At 40.9% G+C, this 21,245-nt stretch overlaps 2 protein-coding genes across 5 annotated transcripts in view; one reads left to right on the top strand and one right to left on the bottom strand.

Moving 5' to 3' along the window:
• Positions 1–1,678: 1,678 nt before the first annotated feature.
• Positions 1,679–7,647, bottom strand: lcmt1 (leucine carboxyl methyltransferase 1). The gene is made up of 11 exons (XM_017418276.3): positions 7,256–7,647; positions 6,701–6,792; positions 5,716–5,837; positions 5,546–5,622; positions 4,374–4,435; positions 4,185–4,287; positions 3,040–3,160; positions 2,663–2,764; positions 2,473–2,564; positions 1,925–2,022; positions 1,679–1,832 (listed from the first exon to the last, which is right to left on the bottom strand). Exons 1-11 carry the CDS (start codon positions 7,339–7,341, stop codon positions 1,810–1,812), a joined length of 978 nt encoding a protein of 325 aa, XP_017273765.1. The 5' UTR covers positions 7,342–7,647; the 3' UTR covers positions 1,679–1,809.
• Positions 7,648–12,209: 4,562 nt separating this feature from the next.
• arhgap17a (Rho GTPase activating protein 17a) overlaps positions 12,210–21,245 on the top strand; it is a 29,244-nt gene continuing 20,208 nt past the window's right edge. The window contains exons 1-2 of one of the 4 annotated variants that reach the window (XM_017418483.3): positions 12,210–12,944; positions 20,348–20,387. In XM_017418483.3, the coding sequence (XP_017273972.1) occupies positions 12,892–12,944; positions 20,348–20,387 (93 nt within the window). In that variant the 5' untranslated portion in view covers positions 12,210–12,891. The remainder of the gene's footprint in view (positions 12,945–20,347; positions 20,388–21,245) is intronic. The other 3 variants (XM_017418482.3, XM_017418481.3, XM_017418484.3) reach the window with 3 other exon arrangements.

The following is a 21,245-nucleotide window of genomic DNA, read 5'->3' as shown; positions in this document are numbered from 1 at the left end:
ATCGTCAAGTCACGAAGCCCGGACAAAAACAACTCACAAAGTCTTAATGTCTCCTTAAATTAAGAATTTGTGAGCAAACATATGTTTGTCGTTTCAAACGGGTAAGACGTTAAACTTGCCGGTGTAGCAGTCCATCTTAAAGGCGCTCCATCGCCCTGCTTCATCCCTGATATTTATACTTTCTTTCGTACTTTCTTTCTTGTTTCGCGTTTAGCAGCAGATGAACTCATAGATTTCTACCTTAAAGGTCTTCTCAGGGATTCTACGCTTTTCCAGTTCCGCCATATTTGTTTACCAACGGAGACTGTGGTCAGCCTAACGTAGGTCGAGGGACTCGAGCGTCTACGTCAGATTCGTCCGAGCGCTTTGTTTACGTTGAGCGCGTCCCCGCATTTCACAACCGAGCATCAATACGTTTGGAAAACGACTGGAGTGAACTCTCACAAACCGCACCGTTTGACGTACTTCAGGATAACCTTTTATGTTTGATTTTGCACTTTGCGACGAGTACCTTTAAGCATGGAGCTTTATTTTTCTCCCCCATTTGCCAACGTGCCAAGAGCGGTGTTTGACGGAGTGATGTGGTTTTCTGTCAGGTTGCAGAAATGAACTTGCCAAAGCAATAAGGTGCAGTCACGGTCATCCTGCTTTTGTTTGTTTTGTTTTTTTCTTAAAAAAACACATTTATTCATTTATTTTCAAATCAGCTCGACCGTCATAAACTAACGCGTTAATTTTTGACGGCGCTGAATCATCATCATGCAAACCCAGGTAACAGAAGCAGAAGAGAGGACAGAGTTGTAAACGGAAAAAATGCAGCCTGAGCTTGTTTTATGTGCCCAATTTATTATGAGCCATCTAATGTTTACTGCAATAACCCACAGGTTGATGAATAAAAGTTGTAATGATTTTAATTTTTTTTTTTTATCCTGATGTTATGATCTTGCATTCTACCTATAGGGTGAATAGATCACCGGTCCAAGGACAGCAGAAGGAAGCTTTGTGGCTAACTCTGGCCTATTTACAGTATTGTTTAAATAATGTGTAGTGTCCTCGTTAAAAGAACTGAAAGTAAAATCTAAAGCTTCGCCATCTCAGTTCCACAGAGACTGTCCACCTTTTCTTCAGCCTTCTTGCAGAAATAGACCAACGCGGCTCGGAGCATTAGCATTTTGTGTCGCCTTGTTGCTGAAAAGTGCTATAAAAATAAATTTGACTTGACTTAAAAAAATACTCGGCTCTGCTTTCACCGAAAGCCCTGCCTTCCTGCAATAATTTATAATGTCAAGGCAGCTAATAAACTTCAACTCATAAAATGATTAGTAAACGCTGAACAATGCAGAGGTAAGGATAACGTTTGAAACACGTTTCTATAGGAAATCCATTACGAAAGGAAACATTTTTAATTGCCGACACGGATTGTTTTTTGTTTGCTTGTTTTTGCCCTTTAAAAAAAAAAAAAAAAGGCAAATGAAACCACAAAAGTAGAAATGGACGAGGTCTCAAAGCTTTTAAACTTCATTCTTTAATTTATTTTTGTTGCAATGAGATGGATATGTTTGCTGTGGTGTCCACTGTTTGATTTGACGACTGGCACCACCGACGTTCTGACAAGAAACACACACTGGCCTCCAGAAGACACTTGTGAAATCAAACTATCATGATGCCGGGACTTCTCCCCCCGGAACAGTTTCTTCTACGAAAACTTGATGGTTGAACAAGGGCTTCATTTTTTTTTTTTTTTATTAACCGAACGTCTCCTCTCCACATCTTTACCTCCGGCTGAACTTGCGTGCAAAGACTTCACACTCAAAAAGCCAACTGGGACAGACCTGAAGACACAGAACATGATATGTTCTTGTCAGTGACTGCAGTGGACATTCAGACAGGCGGACGTATGGATGGGGCGACACATGATTGTTACCCAGGCTGAGTTTGTCCTTGGAGGCCCAGCAGATGCAGTAGTGCTGGAGAAGCTGCTGCAGCAGCTCCTTCTCATCCAGGAACTCCAAACGCTCAACTCTGCGAGAGGTAAAAACAAATACACGGGTATGAAACGTCTGTGCCTGTTCCAGGCTTTTCAAGGTGCTGATGAACGTCTGGCCATTATTCTTTTTTAAAAAAAAAAACATTTTTGGCACTGAAGCTGCTTTAAGATGGCAGCAATTCACTTTGATCTTAGCAACATTTACTCGAACTATTAGCTTTTTATTCCATTTAGACTATTTTTCTGAACTGAGGCCATTCAAAGAGCTATCTGCAGCAGGTAAGATAATAGTTATTCATAACCTTTCTACAGAACCTCCCTTCAAAATGCCAAGAATGCCCCAATCTTAGTAACAGCACCTAATATTGCTACTAAAGTTTTTCAATTCAGATTGTGTTTAAGCCTTGTGTCTTGTGACTACAGTCGGGCTTCAGGAACCTGTAATGAGATTCGACAGAGACTTGGCGTGGAAGAGGATGTATTACCTCGCCACATCCTCCTGAGGGAGCATACTGTAGACCGTCATCATATCCAGAGCATCGGCATGCTCCCAGCCAGTCCTTAGAAACCGCTCTTTCTGAAAGCACCACACGATGAGCAATTTCATCGAACAGATTATTAAAGAAAGAAAGGAAACTGCAATATATAAGCATTAAATGAAGAGCTTGAAGTTACCTGAGAGTCCAGAGACCGACAGGCCTCAACTCCTGCCAGGGTGCACTGACGACGCTGCAGGTTCTCGATCATCACCTGACCGAACCGATCGCTCATGTTCACCTGGACGCACAGACAAGGTCGACTGCATGACTCCGCTTTAGACACTGAACATCATCCGCTGCTTCAAGGAGCTGATCACAGACAATCGGATCATTTTGACACCAACGGCGCCGGAGCCACTTTGGACCGCTGATTAGAGATCCAAGCAATACAAGCTTGACGCCATTAACGCGTTGAAATGAACGGGAAGCGTCGGCAGCAACGTGCGAGCCGCAGTTCGGTTTTATTAGCGTGACAAGACGCTGTTCCGGGACAAAGTTCGGTCCGTTGTTTACCTGCTCGTAGTCGATGAACATGGCGGTGTGAAAGGTTTCCGCCGCCCAGTGCACCAGGTTGGAGGACTGGGATGGCGTCATGTAGACCAGCACGCACTCTGACAGGAACACTGTTGGCAACCTGCGGCCGAGAAGAACCGAGGCGAAACGTGAGAAACACTCCCGGAGACTTCTTCTAAAGCAAGTGAAAAACCTAAATTTGCCTTACGCCAACGAGAGGCAAAAGACGGGCGATAACGTTCTTTCCCTGAGTCTCTGTCTGTCTGTTAGCGAAATATCTCATGAGCCAGCAAAAGACTTTTACAGCAAGTATTAAACGCTGTTTTTACATATTTAATTATATTTTAGTAAAAGAATGACTGAGCACTCGAGGAGGGGTCTAAGCTGAAAGGTTGCTTGTTGTTTGGAACTAAAAAAAAACACATCCTGGGTGTGGTATGCTCTGAAATCAGGCTCCAGATGGCACATTACATCTGCACTGCAGACATCCAGTGGACCTTTACAGTGAGCCTTATCTAAAGCTACTTTCAGACAGAAAACACAGAGATAAGCTGCAAAAACGTGCAGAGAAAACAACCTGACAACAAACAAACAGCATCACTTATTTCAGTAAAATCAACACCGACCTCAGACTAATGCTGACTCAGCATTCACACTACTGAGTCCTGTTTTATATTTCTCTTGTACATATTTTAACAGTCCAACTACTTCTGCGTAGTTTGTGCCATTTTATCCATTCATATATCAAAATATACAGCTCGTTTAGAAGATGGGTGCACCGACTTTTGTTTTTTGTACCTTTTAAACTTTTCAAAATATTTCACTTTCTTTACAATATAATTCCCCAGACTGAGATGTCTTCAGTTCCTTCAGTTCTCTTCTGATGTTATGGTTAGTTTTTAAATACCGTTCTGCTACTTTTAGCTTTCAGACAGCCTTTTGACATTTTCAGCTTTTAGTGAACTTCTTTTTACTTTTAGCTAAGGTTTTTACTGCTTTTTGTTGGTCCTTTGTTAGTATTAGCTTCTAGGTAGCCTTTTTCTACTTTTAGCTTCACTTTTGATAAAGAGACTCAACATCCCAACATGACAGAGGGGAAACATCAATAATAAAAAATATATCATCTAATAAATCATTGCTCATACTCTGGGTTAAGATGGAATTTTTTCAGCTTTTCATCCAAGCTGGAGATGTCTCTGAGGTCCGCTCCGACGATGCAGTAACGATCTGACTCAAGGTTGTGGGCATCTGAGGGGGAACACAAAAAACAATTAGGCATTAAATGGATAACAAATCATTATTACATCATAAGAATGACAACGAACATGAAATACCTAGCAGTAAGGAGTCTGTTGAATGCACGTCAATGATAGGTTTGGACAGAGGTGGCTTGGTTCTTTAAAAAAAAAAAAAAGAAGTTACAAATTAAACATTAAACCAGAAAAAAACTGCAAAAGTGAAGTATTTTTACATGCAAACTAACTGTTTCCTAATATCAAATGTGTCTGAACAATATTGTTATATTTAAATTAAATATAAAACTGATGTACAGCTCAGGTTCCACATCAGCAACCAGGACAAAACTGGACTTAAGACATTTTTCTGCACATTCAACAGAGTATCAATATTATTATTTATAAAACCTAGATGGATCCTCCAGTATGCATATATTTATACATGTGAGGAAAGCATGCATATATAGGGCTCCTACATGTTTCTTAACTCAAAAGTCCAGACTTAGCTTTGCAGAATTTTGCAACAATACTTTAAACTTTTACTGTGAATCCACAGTACAGACAAACAAAAGATAGTAAGGAAAGATACTTCCAGAAATTATAAAGTTCCCTGTTTTTGTTCTTAAACACAGGGTTTAAGTCCTGTTTAATACAACGCAAGGTTTGTTTGGTAAAAATGATTTTCCAAATCCAGAATAAAAGAGAAAAAGTGGTGCATTAGATCGACTAACTTCTGACAAAACGTAAACGTTATGTGCAACATATGGCAAATGATTTCTAAAAATTTAGAAAGGATTTCACAATGAGGGCTAAACTTTTTTTGAGCCAAATTTATTTAGAAATTCAAATGAAAATGAAATAGCGAACAAAGTCTGGGAAGATAAAAAAAAATTCCATGCCCTACTCCACAGTTTTCTATATTTTGAAGACTATGTAAAAGCTCTGAATGTATAAATCAAAAAGAAATGATTCATTACATATGTTCAACTCTTGTGCTGCGACGCTAAATCGTCTCACCTAAGGCTTTGGCTCCCCCTACAGATCTTTGGTTGACATTACACCTCCAAAGCCAGAAGGTAACTTGTGTTGTTTTGTGTTTTCTAAAGTTTTACATCATCATTTAAAGGGCCAAAATAAAAACAATCATATTAAATATTTTTGCTTTCTTTGAATCTTCGAAACTAACATGGGAACATACTTCAGAAACTATATCTGAACAGGAAAATTGTTGCCCTGGGGATTCATCATTGATCCTTGTACAGCAGTCTTACTTTATATAATGTATTTTCTTGGCAACAACAGCTGGAAAGTCGACTTCAAATAACTTCTGTGGCAGGAGGTTTTCATCCTATTACACACACACATCAGATAAGACGACTTCAAGTTATTATGACGCAGATTTACAACATCACAAAAGTTAGTGATCTACAAATTTGTAAACCTTTAGTCTCCAAAACGTGGTGTCCAGCCCGGCCCCCAGGTTGATCACTTGGCACCGACAGTCTGTTTTCTTTATGAATGCATCAAGAAGAAGGTTCACTCCTTTAACCCGGGCATAGTAACCTGTCAAATCAAACAAGTGGACATGAAGAAAAGACAACACACTGGGGGTTCGCTGTGCGACTAAAATAAAGAATGGGGCTGAAAAGGGTGGGCGCCACTTCTCCCAGAGAAGTATGGATTTATAAATAAAGTCCAGAATGGAAACTGTGATCCACACATTGCGTGGCAACATTTCGGAGATGGGTGATTGGGACAGAGAACGCCTCACGTTTTGTTGGATACCACATAACATAGGTAGGACTAAACAGAGGAGAAAATAAATAAGTGTAGTATTATGTTGTTTTAAGAACAATTTTATGGGACACCATAAAATAAGTTTTGCTGATATTTACTGGTAAACCTGCGACTTACTACACAAAAACATGCCCATCCATCCATTCATCTTCTTTCACTTATTTGAGGTCAGGTCACAAGAACAACAGGTGCAGGAGGGACACTAAGGCATCTTTCCCCAGCTCCTCCTGGGGGATCCCAAGGCATCCCTCCAGACCAGAAAGGATATATAATCCCTCCAACAAGTTCTGGGTCTGCCCCAGGATCTCCTCCTAGGGGGACATAGGTGCCCAGAAGGCATGCTTACCAGGTACTCAAACCCACCTCAGCTGTTCTACTCTGAATTTGTCGCCTCATATCAAAGACTGAGTTTCACCACCTTACAGAGGAAGCTCGTTCTTTCGGTCATGATTCGTATCTCAGGACTGTAGGTGAGAGTTAGAGTGTAGATGGACCGATAAATCAACAGCGTCACCTTCTGGCTTAGTGCCTTCTTCGCCGCGTCAGACTGGAGCATACGATTTGATTTATTTAAACAGAATAAATAACAACATAGGGGTAACAACAAAGGGGTAGATTGCATTACTCGCCTCTGTTAATTTCTGGGGCCTTCCGTTCTCCTACAGATCTCGCAAAGTACTGGATATACGGGTCCTTCCAGTAGGATTTACTGGTAGCAAACCTAAAGAATGGATGACACAGATTGGATGAGAAAGTATCCCATACAAGTGTTAAAGTTTGATAATCAAAGTATGTTATTATCTTTAACTGCAACTCCTTTTTTAAGATATGGAACAGATATTAGCGAAACTGATCAAATGGCTAGTTAGGACACAGCTACAAGAACCTGTGCAGCCTTCTGCTCCGTTTTTGGGTTTGCAGGATTCTCACTCACAACCTAAAAATAAACTAAGTGCTAGTTTAAGGTTGCTGGGAACCATGTGGCTATTATCGGACAGAACCATGGTATTATCAAATTCAAGTTCAAAATTTGGAATAAATGGTGACAATACATTTTAATAGACAGTGCTTACATGTCAGCTGAGTATTAATCATTATCTCTTTTTATAAGTGAGTCATTTGGGGTGAATGCTGTGTGTAACATGAGACAGTAGCAAAGGTTTCCACTCCTGCCTCCGTGTTACCTTTTGCAGGTGGTTGCATCGTCACAGGTCGCCCTTACAGCTTCATCCGCAGTGTCCGAATCTGTGAAGGGCTGCCGAGCTTCCATTAATGATCCCACTTATAATACGACGTAGCGCAACATTAAAAGTCCACCTGCCTCGACCTGGTTAGCCAAAAACAGGCTAACAAGCTAGCTAGTTCAAATGACAGAGGAGTTTAATTTTAACAAAAAAAAAAAAACGAAACGAAGAGCTGCAAATATATGAGCTAATTAAAGCTGCCGACTTCCTCCTGAAACATAAACTGTGAGTTTTATTTAAACAACAAAGACAAAAATAATTCAGCGCCTAAATAAAATCGCAAGGGCTAAAAACAAACCAACTCGGAGCTAGAAATGGATGGACAAGGCTTCTTCTTCTTCTTCTTTTTAGTTTTTAATGGCGGTTGGCAACAAACTTTTAGCAGCATTACCGCCACCTACCAGTATGGAGTGTGGTTCAACATGGACTAAATAATAACCTACACCTATATTATGCTATTTTCTTAGACATTTTCCCTACCTTATACTCACAAATATCTATATTTATTCAAACCCATAATCTCCTTTAATCATCTTTATATCTTACTCCCCTTTATTATGTATATATTCACATTTATACTTTTATTATAATTATATTCTTTGAAACAGTTTAGTTCTCTTTAAAAATTGCATAATTATCTGTATCTGCTTACTCCCCATATTCTTCCTCAGAATATCTATTAGATCAAACTTTTCCTTTATTCTTTCAAATTCTCTCCTCATAGCCCTTCTCTCATTTTCATACTTATTACATTCCAAAATACAATGTTTTATTGTTTCATCTTCTCCACAATATTCACATTTTCCAGTTTTATGCTTTATAATTTTGAAAAGTGAAAAGTTAAGTCCTGAATGCCCAAATCTCAATCTTGTTATCACTCTCTCTTCCTTCCTATTTCTTCGTCCATGGCTTCTTTCTCCTACCATCTTCTGAATTTCGTGAAACCATCTTCCTGTTTTCCCCCTATCCCACCTATTTTGCCATGTTTTCATCAATTTTTCCTTAACAATACTCCTTCCTTCAGACTTACTTATTTTAACTATGATACTGATTGGATTCTTAATTTCCCTCTTTGCCATTCTGTCTGCCATCTCATTTCCCAGCACTCCTATATGTGCTGGTACCCACACAAATACCACAACCAAACCCATCTTCTGAATTCTAAAAACTGTATGCATTATTTCCATTAATATATCTGTTCTACTATCTGTTTGATTATTTTTTAGACTCAATAATACAGAGCTTGAATCCGAACATATTATTGTTTTAATTGGTCTTATTTCCTCTACCCATTGTAAGGCTAATAATATCGCCATCATTTCTCCTGTATATACTGACAAATTATCTGTTAATCGTTTTCCTATTTTAATGTTGAATTCTGGAACTACATATGCTATTCCTACTTTCTCATTTATTTTTGATGCATCCGTATAAATTTGCAAATATTTATAATAATGGACAAGGCTAACCGGAAGCATACAATAAGCACTTCCGGTTCGACCCCCCCCCCCTCCAAAAAACAAAGAAATAAAACTATTTCAATTATTTTCACAGGGAATATGTAAATAAAATTAATAATAATTAATACTTTATTTCAAGTATGTAAACATTCATTAAAAAACTAATGGACTCTACAGTGAGTAAGCTTGGATATTCTTTACAAAGAAACTTACTTTTTAAATCTTTTATTTTTTTCCCAATGAGATACAACATTTCTTCTTCCAAAAAACTCAAGATGATAGATTAAACAAAAGCTAAAACAGACTCACGTAAACGTTTCTTTTACAAAAAAGTTTAAAAGCAAAACGCCAACTGTAAATGTTTCTGGTAAGTTAAATAAAATCATACCATCTAAATTCAACACATATCAGTACCAGTATAAAACTAAGAAGAAGAAAAAAAAGGTACATATTTCTTTTAGGACATTTTTTAAATAAATCATTAAACATATAAAAGAATAATCTGGAGACTGGTCGTGTTCTTAAACTTATTTTAAAGATTCTTCTTTTTCTTTCGGCTGTTCCCTTTTCAGGAGTCGCCACAGCGAGTCCTCCTTCTCCATCTAACTCTGTCCTCTGCGTCCTCTGTCCTCACTCCAACTACCTCCATGTCCTCTCTAACTGCATCCATATATCTCCTCTTTGTCTCTTTCCTGGCAGCTGCATCTCTAACATCCTTCTACCAATATACCCACTGTCCCTCCTCTGCACATGTCCAAACCATTAGTCTGGCCTCTCTAACTTTAAAAAGGGACATTTAACAGAACTCCTAAGCCAACTTATTATCATAACTCTTGGTACAAAATGACAGAAGACTGGGAATATTAGTACGAATTTTTGCGATTCTTTTCCTTTGATTTAAAGAGATTCATCTGTAATATTAATACAAGGTGAGGCGGTGAGTACACGAGTCTGCATTTGTAATGCTGCATGATATAATATGCTTATGCACATTCTTTTTTAGATACTGAAGTAAAGCACACACATGAATGATATCACCATAGTCCAAGACACAGAAAAGAAATAAATTCGCAGTTTTCTGGTTGGAGTCATAAAAAAAATCATAAATATAATCTCTTTTTTCTTTTTCTTTTTAAATTTAGAATCAAATTTAATTTCAACAGAGATTCGTACAGTCGTCCAAAAAAATGTTTTGCAAAAGTTCAACAAACCAGGGTACGACTTTATGATTGTGTCATTGTGTCATCTGGATACATACGAAAGAAAAAAAAGAAGAAAAAGGGCGGGACCGGTCAGTGAAGCCTGCCTGCAGTGATCGGGACTGCAGGGCAGCCCTGATGGCGTCTCGCTGTGATGGAAACAAATCTTTTCTGTGAAAACATTCTGCTGGTTTTAGCTCATTGGTTGCGGCCACTAGTAACCTCATCTGATCTTATTTATTTATTCTGTGTCCAACAGTGGAGATTCTCTGATTAAAAATCCATTAGTGAGACTAAAATTAGAAGATAAGTTATCAGTCAGCAGGTTGGAGCAGACAGACCGGACATGAACCGAACACAGAAAACTAAAGATACAGGGAGGATACATACAACAGGACATTTTCTCTAACATGGTGGGCTTATTTTCTGTCTCTCTTCTCTTAGATCGCCCACAGGTGGATCGTATTGAACTAATTATGTGGCTTCTGAAAGTAACGGTTGGGACTTTAAAGCAAAGGGGTGAATATATATATGCATGCACCACTTCTTTAGTTTTATATATATATTTTTTTAGAAATATTTCACAGAATTGGGAGGTGTTCGTTTCTTTGATTTGATTATTTTGAACTGTTTTCATGTGCAAACTGGACCCATGGGAGGGAGGGGAAAAACAGGTGACGACTCTGTGCACTCTCCAAGAAATCCTCTGTCAAATAGGCTCTGCATTGGATCCAGCACTTCCAGGGAGCCAGATAATAGCAGATACAGTTATCAGAAAATCCAACGCTAAACTTCAATTTCTGTCCATTTTGATCCAGAAACTAAAAAGCTGCTCACCTCAGCCCTTTTACAAAGTCACTATGATTATGCCGGCTCTCCTTGGTGATCTGGTCTTTCGAATACAGATACACAAACATCGTGTGCAGATTTCCCAGAACAAAATAACGTGCTGTCATCTAAATGTCCCACCTGATATCCATACAGGTTACTCTGAGTTTGAACAGGTCAAGAAGACGCTTTTTGTTTACCTCCGGGAAAAACAGCTGAATCTTAGTCACATACATAGTATACTTTTCAGCCAAATCCCCCCCCCCCCCCCCCCCCCCCCACCCCNAGCATAAATAGAACTAAGTATAATATTCAATCTGGTCAGTTCTCTTATTATTATTATTCCTTCTGTAAAATCTTTCAGCTACACTGGTGGTAAAGCATGGAATGATCTCCCTGGGCATATTCGGTCAATTTCTTGTAAATGTACTTTTAAATCTAAAGTTTAATGTTTTCTGCCCAGCTACCTTTGTGATGAAAATCTGAATGCTTTTGTCCTGTTTTAATCTTTTTTTTAGTGTAAAAAAAAGTTCTTCTTTGTATTTTATGGTCATCCTAACTGTTATTGCTGTTTATATTATCTTTTTTTTTTTCTTTGTTTGGTTTATGTTTTTACTTTCACTTTGTTGTTTGACTTTGCCCTGGACCACAGTGGAAATAAGTGGTCTCATTTTCTTATGTTATCCTAGTACTTTTAATGTACGTACCATTTATATATGTATGTGCATTGGTTTTTATTGAATAAATTCAAATCAAATCAAACAGATATTGCATAAAACCTAAGAGCGCATCTGCTCAGTGTGGCTAGAAACCTTTAAATTAATGTACAAATGCTTAATACTGTAATTTGCTGAGGATTGTACGATGGCCCTAAAGTGCTAAACACATCGACAAATCAAAAAACAGCTACAAATTTATAAACACAACGACATCTTAAAGAACACGACAACGTTAACTTATCGGAAGAGGTAGGTACCAGTGGGGAAACATGAGACATTGCTTATTGGATCTTTGGCTTTTTGAACCTTAAAAATCGTGATTAGTCCAGAGAATGTCCAGCGTCACCTCGTATGTATGCCTTGACTCAAAATATTCTTGGATGGCAGCAGCTACAGCTACGTTTGGGTCACTGATCGCATTTGGAAAAATTAAAAAACAAAAAACGCACATCGGGCAGAATAACTTCTCATGTTTCACCCACACGTACCTACCTCTTCCATGTTGTTGTGTTTCTCAAAGTGTCATTGTGCTTGTGACTGTGTCGTTGTGTTTTTAAATTTGCAGCTGCGTTTTGTGACTTGCTGATGCCATTTGCCCTTCAGGGCCACCGTAGGAGCGGGGCCCCCAAAAGTAGGTCCAGCCCAGGGGCCCCCCACCCTCCTAAAGCCTGCCCTGGAAACACTCACTCCTTCATTGGCTGTTATGTTGGAGCGCCCTCGGTGCAGAAAACACACGCACAACAAAAAGCCTCCTTCAGTGGACTTCTTGTAGCTGTGTTCCTGCAGGGAGGTGGTGCTGGATGGTTACTTCCTGCGGCTCTCTCTCTCTCTCTCTCCCCCCTCCACCCTCTCTGTGTGCCGGCGGAGGCGGAGGTGAGCTGCTGCTGCCGCCGCGGAGCTCTCGGCTCTTCTCCGGCGGATGAACCCAGCTCCGCGCTAGCCCGTCAGCTAACGGGTCCGTAACCAGCGACCGAGGCGAGAGCCATGAAGAGCCGCTGGAGCCAGTGAAAGTTTTACTTCGGGGCTTTAATACCTCCTCCTCCCCTCCTCCTCGCTCTAAAATTAAAAAAAAGAAAAAAGAAAAAGAGGAGGTTCGCTTATCATTCCGCCTTCTCGACGGGGGGGAAACTTTCCTGTAGGATTTCTGCTCGGGAGGAGAAAAAGGGCTAGCTCGGGCTGCTAGCATTTAGGCTACGAACCACTTTCTAATTGGCTTTGGGCTCAATGGCTTGTTTTCCCCTGTCATAGCGACGGCTCGGACTGGGGGGGTGGAAACTGGGAGAGGCCCTGCATGAAGTTCATGACAAGCCTAAGCCTGGCACTGAGGCGTAACTTCGGAAAACCTGACCGGCGAGGGACCGAGAGCCACCATGAAGAAGCAGTTCAATCGGATGAAGCAGCTCGCCAATCAAACTGTGGGCAGGCAAGTACTGGAGCCGAACACGCACTTTGTTTTCACGTTCCTCCCCAAAACTACTACAGCCTGTCTCACTTGTAGCCCTTTGAACCATTGTTTGTGGGTGTATCTGTAAGAAGAAGGTGAAAGAAAAACATCACATGCTTTGTTTTCTCCTTAAATAAACCTAATGAGGAGAGGCTGAGTTGGCAGCCGAGCTGAACTGGAGGCATAACTCTGTGGGAAAAGTGTGAATTAGAAAAGCCTGAGTCATGGGACACATCCACCCAAACTGTGACTGGCTGTTGTCTCCAAGCATTACCTTCCTCCCAGTTTTGTCAAACAAGATGCTGTTTCAGAACAATGTTTGCTTTGTTTTCATTGCTGCTCTTCTGCAGGGACACACGGCACCCATGTGTAACTGGATATTTAAAGCAACAATGGCTCGGCCCTGCTGCTGTGAGAACATGAGGGTGACACGCATCCGAGGGATCCCTTGTCATCAACGCCAAGGAGCCGCGACTGCATGGGTTTCGTTGCCACAAATGCAGAGGGGGGGTGGGAGAAACCGTGCAGGGTGCCTTGGGCAGGCAGCTGGTGCATTTGTGCAGCCGGAGGTGCCGGATAAAGACAGGCAGGAGACAAAAAGAGTTTTTTTTTATCTCCTGGCAGGCTGGCAGAAAAAAGGAAAATGAAACTATAAGAGGAATGCGACAAGTAATTAATCATAGTGTTTGTTTATGTCAAAAAGACTTGCCAAAGCATAAAGTTAAGCAAGTCTGATTGGTGAGCTCGTACTGTTCCTTTTGCATATAAAAAAAGACGATCTGTTTTCCTAAAGTTGCCTTTCTTCTTAGCACTTGTCCGTGAAGGAATGCGTGTCACCCTCCGACTTTAATACCAGAGTGTTAAAACTGAGGTTATCTGGTTTGGTCCGATTTAGTCAAAACTTGTAAGTGACATTACACACAACGTCGGGGGGAAATTCTGAGATCTTGCTTTATCCGTTAGACCTTGAAGCGTTTGTTGCGAGTGACTCTCAGCCACCGCCACGCTGAATTTCAGCTCGGTTTCTGTCAAATCGAATGCGTCACAGCCGCTTTTGTGTTTGCCGAGGTTAATCAGATGGAACCACCTGAATAAATCGCCTTGTAGAGGTACATCTGGTGATTACTCTCTGAAAACGTCATTCAGATCCGTTCGGTGGTATTTTGCTAACAGACAGGCAAGAGTGTTATCGCCTTCGGGGCAGCTCGAGAAGTGAGCCTACAGTCAAACTAAAGACCAGGAGAAGCGAAACATCTGGAATACTTGTAGTTTCCTCTCAGCACCAGCAGTAAATTAGAACCGGAGAGTGTAATACAGAAACCAGACATGCATCTTCATCTTTTTTTTTTTTTTTTTTGGGAAACACAAGTGAGGATAATCCATTTAGATACCCTCATGAATAAGTGGTCCATTAGCGGCTCGATTTAGGGCAAGAAAGTTCACTCCCCTCAGCCCGTCAGGTTTCTGTTTCTTGCGTCTCTGTGTACAGGGGGCTGCCCCCCCTCCCCGGGTTCCTGTGATTGTGCGACGGTAGAACACTGTGTCCAGCAAGCAGCGGCTCGGAGGAAATCTCTCCTTTTTCTTCTACAAACAGGAAGCTGTCTCCCAGAGACATGTTTTCTGGAGAACAGGACAGAGGGAGAGCTGGGGAAATTAATGTAAAGGAAGAGAGTGAAACTGATGTCTGTGCGTGTTTGGAAAAAAACGGCATATGATTCATATCAGGAAACATTTTGAGGATTTTTATGTCCCTGTGGAGGAGTGCCTTGATTTACTTGAATCTGCCATGTTTGCAGCAGTGTAATGTAGTCTGGGTGTGCCATCTTTACAGTAAAGAGGCTGTATCCTGAAGTAAGACCAGCTTGGCATCGGCACATAAGACTTTCTTTTATTGGTTTCGCTCTGGGTCAAACGTGATTTTCCCCCTCGTGTTGTGATTGCGTTGCCAGGAAATGAGCCTCGGGTCGATCCTCGTGTTGCTCAAGGAGAAATTAGTCGACTTGCACAATGTTGCCTGCTGAGGGCTTGCACAGGCAGTCATATGCAGATGTTGCAGTCAGGCAAAACTTGGACTTGAGCTGAGACTATTAGTGTCGACACATGTGCAGGTCATAAAGCACGGAAAAACGACGCGCTGACTGATGTCCTGGCTTCCTGAGGTAAAGGGTTCGTCACTTCTGAGTGATCTCAGCCAGTCATGAATAACAGCTACATTGATCGGCTTATCACAAGTTCACAAAAGGGATATTTTTGCTGTTTTGCAGTGGGGTTGTGTGGAAAACTTATAAACACTTAATAGTTAACCTGTTGAAGATGGCTTTTTGAAGAGCCTCGGTTTGGAGAAATGGTTTAATACTGACGGACTGACAGCTACTCTGAATGCAGCTTAGACCAAAGTGGATTACAATTTCTTTTTTTTTAGCAGAAATATTATCACGTTTCAGCCAGAAGTGCTGTTGCTGTTTGCGCTCGTAAACAACCACAGAGGTCTACGTGAATCGTTGTGCGCTGCAAAATTGACGGCGGTGTAAAGGTCCTATGAGAGCCGCCATGATGATTTTAAGATTGAGGAGTTGTTTCAAGATGGCAGCAATCCACTCGGATCTTGACTGCGTTCAGAGTATCTGTTAGTTCATCAGTCCTAGAATCAAACTCTATAGCTCTAAGCCTAAGTTTGGAGAAACAGCTTAATTTAGCCTGTTTTGAATATACTGGCCTTGTAAATTTAATACAAAGTGTAGTGTTGTGCTGTTTTAATGGACCGCAGCTGAACCGTTTAACTTTTGGAGTCGTGTCGTTTCAAGAAGGCCGCCACATCAAAGAGATGCAAACAAAAAAATGGCTGTAGCTCAGTAAGTTTATGTATATTGAGATTAAATTGGGTGTTGTAGTAGCTGAGAGTGATCCACAACTTGTGCTCTGAGCACCGACTGATTGTGTTTAAAACTTTGACATTAATTATTGGACTCTGTTCTGTCTGTTTGTGAGCGGACCATCAAATGAAGTTTCCTGAAATCTTCAGAAAATGAACATTGGATGTATACATCTGCAACTGATTAACATTTGGATTTAACCCAATTTAGGAACGCTGCCACTGCCAATTGACTTAAGAAAACCCAAAACAACGACTGCAGTTTAGTTAGTTTTACAGATACTGAGCTCAAACTTTGGATGTGTTGGGAGTCATTCACAGCGCATACTTAGACATCTCAGGAAACCGCGTAAAATCGTTCGTCACGTTACTTTCAAAATGGCTACAGCGCCGTCATTTCTCAGCACACGATGAACGTGGTCTAAAACCTTGGCCTGAAATGTGGCATGCGATACACACGTCTACAAGGAATGTCTTTGCGATTTACAGTCGCCGGTGAACTTGTAAGACGTTAGATACTTTATGTGCTTACCCCAAAGGAATCATCACAATGTCAAGTGGTGCATGGACATGGAAAGCTGACACCGGGCGTTCCCTGGGTCTCTTTAGCTCAGTGCCACAGTGACTGCGTCTGCTAGGGCGCCTTTGTAGAGCTGCCAGTAATTATCGAGATGTTTATGTCGGGATGCTCTTTTGATTGCAGCTTCAATTCAAATGGTAAATCACAGAAAACCATCGCGATATGGGGAAAAACTGTTCTGTTGTTTCTTTTTTTATTTATTTTCTTTAACTGACCTATCTGACATAATTTAGATTCCCAGTGAAGAGTCAGTTGTACCTAAATTAACACAAGTTACGTTTGGTTTGACAGGACCAAGTTAACAGGTTTATATAAGTTGTTTGATTTAAAAAAAAAAAAAAAAATGGGCATTTTTTTTACTTTTTGTCATTTTCCAGGAAGAAAAGGATTTGTGGCTACAGTGAAGCTGTTGGCAGACTAAACAGGAAGGAAACATCCTGTTTGATCAGGATGCACAGATTAGCTTTGTCTGAATCTGTCTTAAAGCACAGTGACTAGAAACCCCTCAATTTTCAAGCCATCTCTTCAGGTTTAATGTTATGTTAGCGGCCTGCATAATGACTCTAACCTCATTAGAGGCTGTGTGAGCTGAGTCACTTCATTATTCCTCCTGCTTCTTTCATCTGTAGCAGGATCCATTACCTTCTACCTTAAGCTGTCAACTGTTGCAGCAGCAAGGCTCGTACCTTTCTTCCTCTTCAACCTGCCGATTGTGTCAAGTGGCTACAACAGCCTCTCTATTGTGCTCGTTGCTTCAACTGGCTCGCTTTATCGCGGGTCGCCATGGCAACCATTTTGGACTAGTGTCCACAGCCGCGGCAGCAAGAACCTTTTGTTGTGAAGAAATCACATGCGGTGCGTGGTGACACAGTTCCTCTGAAGGCTGCTGCTTCAGTGAGGCTCTGATGGGGTCGACCGTGTTTGCCCAAATTCAGACGATGCAGAGCGGTTGTTTTTAAGGCTGCACAGAACAGGGGTGATTCTCGGCTCTCTGAAAGGAGCGGGTCGAAGTTGGGCGCAGAAGTGCTGTGCGGTACCCCACCGTCTTCACGTGCTCACAGGCCATTTAGTCCCAACCAGGTTGGGGTGGCGTTTTAAAAAAAAGACGTGTAAAGATCCTCACGTACTTGCTGTCGGGACCAAGAAGCGTTACCAGTTCCAATTATTGTAATGCTCGTGGTGCGTTTGCAGTTCAGTCTGGTTTTGTTTGGTGTTTTTGTTTTGCTTCATTCATGTTCTGCTGAGATCATTAGTAGAACCAGATGCCAGCTTGTGTTTCATTAGAATGCCTTTTTTTTTTTTTTTTTTTTTACAAAGACTACAGAACATCTCTTTGAATTTGTGTTCCATATAGCAGCATACAAAAATGTTGCTGGCTCAACCATCTTTGTCCAAATTTATTTTATCATATATACCCGTTTACATTGTTTCCTCCTCTCAAACAGCTTTAGAAAGTCTGGATCTTTTCGACTAAAGGACCAAGCAGCAAAAAGACTATAAAGGAACAAGTCTATTTGACGAATGCTCTGGTTTTTATGATCGGGGGACCACACCAAGAGCTCTTCAGCATGTAGTCTACACCAGAACATGGATTCCTTGCTGCGGCTTTATAATCACACTTGGAGTGTGTGTTGCGTGCGGCTCAGATGTTCTCCACAGCTATCTGGAGGTCTTGTCTGTAGGTTAGAAGATGCAGCCTCGTCAGCTTGGCAGAGAAACTTATCCCATTCAACACAAGTTTCGAGTTTATTCTGGCTTGGCACTTTTTGGACTCCCGAATCCTGAAAATCACATGCTCGTATATCTTTTTGTCTGACTCTGAGCTAATGGAGCCCTCTCTATCAGTCGTTTCTCTCTCTCTCTCCCCGTGCCTCTGAGTTGTAATTGAAAGCAGCTGTGAGGAGGTTACTATAGTTTATAGAGGGCTGGTTTTTGGAGGAGGGCCCAGGCTTCATTTAGAGCTCCGCTTCCCAAAATGAAGGCAAGCGACTGTCTTGAAAGCCATTTAGCTTTCGCTCGGAAAAGGTTGCACATCAGTGAGGCACAGCAATACCTGCACGGTCCTCGGGGCACAAACAGATGACATGTGACACCGAGGCACTCTGAGCAAACAGGGTAATGGAGATACGTTACTGTTTGTTAGCTCAAGGGCCACCACTATCCACTATTTCAATCCATCGACTAATTTTTCAATTAATTCATTCAATGATTAATTGACGAAATGAAATAAAAAGCCTGAATATTCAGCACGTTGTTGGGACACAGCATGCAAAACATGGAGAGAAGTCCTTTCTTGTTGGTATTCAGTCACATGGTTTTGTCTATCAGAAAGAAGAGAAAAAAAATTACAACAAAACTTTTTAAAATGTCATAACTGAGACTGTAACTCTGCCAAATGTTCTTTTAAATTAACCTATGTGTTTCATCATACCTATGTATGTATTATAAGTAAATTTGTAAGGTTTAAATTTTATTCACTTATTAACAATGTTAACATTTAAATTAGCCTGAAATGGACACATTAACACACAGATGCTGTCTAGATGTGTTCCAACACTAAAGTATAGTAGATTCCCATTCATCAGGATGTTCCCCCTGCTACAATGAACACAAAAACAACAAAAAGAGATCATGACTTTTTGTTTTTGCATTTTACTTAAAATACCATTGCTTAAAACAATCAATTAAGACAGATGTAAAAGAGAACGTAGCTGTTGGAGGAATCAGATCTCGACAAGTGAACAAAACTCAACACAACACCTGTCCGAGACAGTGTTAATCAATCGAACGTGAGCTCTGGGTTCTAGTCTACAACTTTCCTCTCACATTTATTCACTGAAAAATGTAAACCTGTCTAACTTCAGAAAGTGCATTTAGGAAAAAAAAAAAAAAAAAAAGAAAACTTCAGGTGGTTTTGTTCTTCCTGACGACTTATCTTAGCCCCTGAGTGCAGCGCTTATTCAGCAAAACCTCACAGGAACCCTTACAGAGAGTACAAACCACCCTTTTATCTCCATGTAGCTTGAAGTCATCCCATGCTTTAGACCTTTTCGGGATAACCCAGCTCATTTTGAAAGTGTGTCAGCGGACTCTGTTTTTCCGCCGTGATGGTTTGAAACTGGCTCAGACGTCACCGACAGGAGCTCGACTGGCATACTAGCGTTGTGGAGACAAACAGTTATTTCAGTTGAAACTTTTAGGGAAATTCAAAAGACAAATTTCCAAAACTATGTGATAACTAAATATATTAACGTCAACAAATTCTCAGAACCCACATCATGGGTTATGTGGACTATTCACAGCAGCCCTAGTTAGCCCTTCATCCTAACTACTGTACAGTTCACAGCTTATTTTAAACTCAGAACGAGATGTTTACTTGTAGCACACGGACGCTGTTTTGTGGCATTTTGCATATAAAACGTATAAAACTCTCCCCCTCAGACAAAAGTCCCAGCGTTTGTGATTGTGTCGATAAGCTGTCTGAGCTGAGTCCGTGTTTCTTGGTCTACTCCTTTAAAGTGAATCTAATCTGCCTGACCCCTTCAAGTTCAGCCGTTACTTTACTATTAATAGGCTCAGGCGCAGCAGGGCTGTTTTGCCACCGGGTGCGCGACACCACGAGCCCAACCAGCTGCTGCTTAAAGGAAGCAAATTGAGTCAAAATCATAAAAGAAAAAAGGAACCTCCTTTATTCTTCTTAGATTACAGAGATTTCAAGTAAAGCTTATAATTTTGTATTGAACATTTACATATTTCCAGCTGTGATGTTTTTGCTTGAGTATCAACCCAGTCTTAAGCTTCAACCACAGGATGCTGTTTTAATTTTCAGGCTATAGCCTGAAAATAGGTGGGGGAGTATTGTGATTTGAGGGGGAGTTATGTTTACCGTGGTGCTAATCTGTGCGCTCTGTTGCCTTTTCTCACCCACAGAGCGGAGAAGACAGAAGTCCTCAGCGATGACCTCCTGCAGGTAAATCATTAATCTGACTCTGTTGGACTCTGACCAGCTCCGAACATGACTACAGGACGTCTGTCAGGCATTTGCTGTAAAACCTGTTCAGTGAAAAAGTCGTTCTCCCTTCTGGATGGAACCGAGTTTTTATATTAACATGTCGCAAATCCCAGAGAGACTACAACTGTGTGATGCTCTGCTGCAAACGAACAGGGGGAATTTTGTTTTCAACCAGTCAATTTATTTATAAAGCGCTTTACAAACCAAAACGGAACGTAACATCGAGGTGAGATGTTCATGACGTCTTGTCCCCGTTAGGAGACGGGTCAGTCTCATAGTAGAGGGAGCTGCAGTTGTCCAGCCTAGAAGTAATAAAAGCATGAATACCCCTCTGAAGGGCACCATGAGGAAGATGATCCTAGACTCAGATGATAAAAGCTAGACTGGACTACAGCGCTGACCTGTTTATTGGATTTAAAATCTGAATCAAGGATCCTTGACACAACCAAAAGAGTCAAGTGATCCAAGCACACTGCTGCAGCCTGTCTGCAGCTCAGATTTGCCAAATAAAATAAACCACTGTTTTTTTTATCATTTAAATAAAGAAAGTTCAGCTCCAAGCAAGCGCTCACATCTTCCAATTACTTGAGCAGACTCTGCTGATTGCGAACCAGTGGATTTCAAGGGAATATGAAGTCAAATGTCATCCGCATCCAAATGAAAATATTTGCATAATGATAAAATAATAAAAATAAAACACCTGTCAGTTTATTTGCGTTAACTCAAGTCTGTTACAGAAAGCTGGCATTTTAAAACGAGTGCCTCCTAAGGTCAGCAGTACTGTCCTGTTGAAATTTGAGGCCATTATTAAAAGTT

Source organism: Kryptolebias marmoratus, linkage group LG17 (genome assembly GCF_001649575.2).
Source record: "Kryptolebias marmoratus isolate JLee-2015 linkage group LG17, ASM164957v2, whole genome shotgun sequence".
In the NCBI taxonomy this organism is placed as follows: Eukaryota; Metazoa; Chordata; class Actinopteri; order Cyprinodontiformes; family Rivulidae; genus Kryptolebias; species Kryptolebias marmoratus.
This window is presented reverse-complemented; position numbering and strand designations above follow the sequence as displayed.

Excerpts from the sequence above, each read along its gene's own strand:
- lcmt1 (XM_017418276.3), bottom strand. The coding sequence starts at position 7,341 with ATGGAAGCTCGGCAGCCCTTCACAGATTCGGACACTGCGGATGAAGCT. Across the intron at positions 4,436-5,545 it reads AAGAAAATACATTATATAAA|AACCAAGCCACCTCTGTCCA; the intron begins GTAAGACTGCTG and ends TTTTTTTTAAAG. Across the intron at positions 4,288-4,373 it reads AACAGACTCCTTACTGCTAG|ATGCCCACAACCTTGAGTCA; the intron begins GTATTTCATGTT and ends GTTCCCCCTCAG.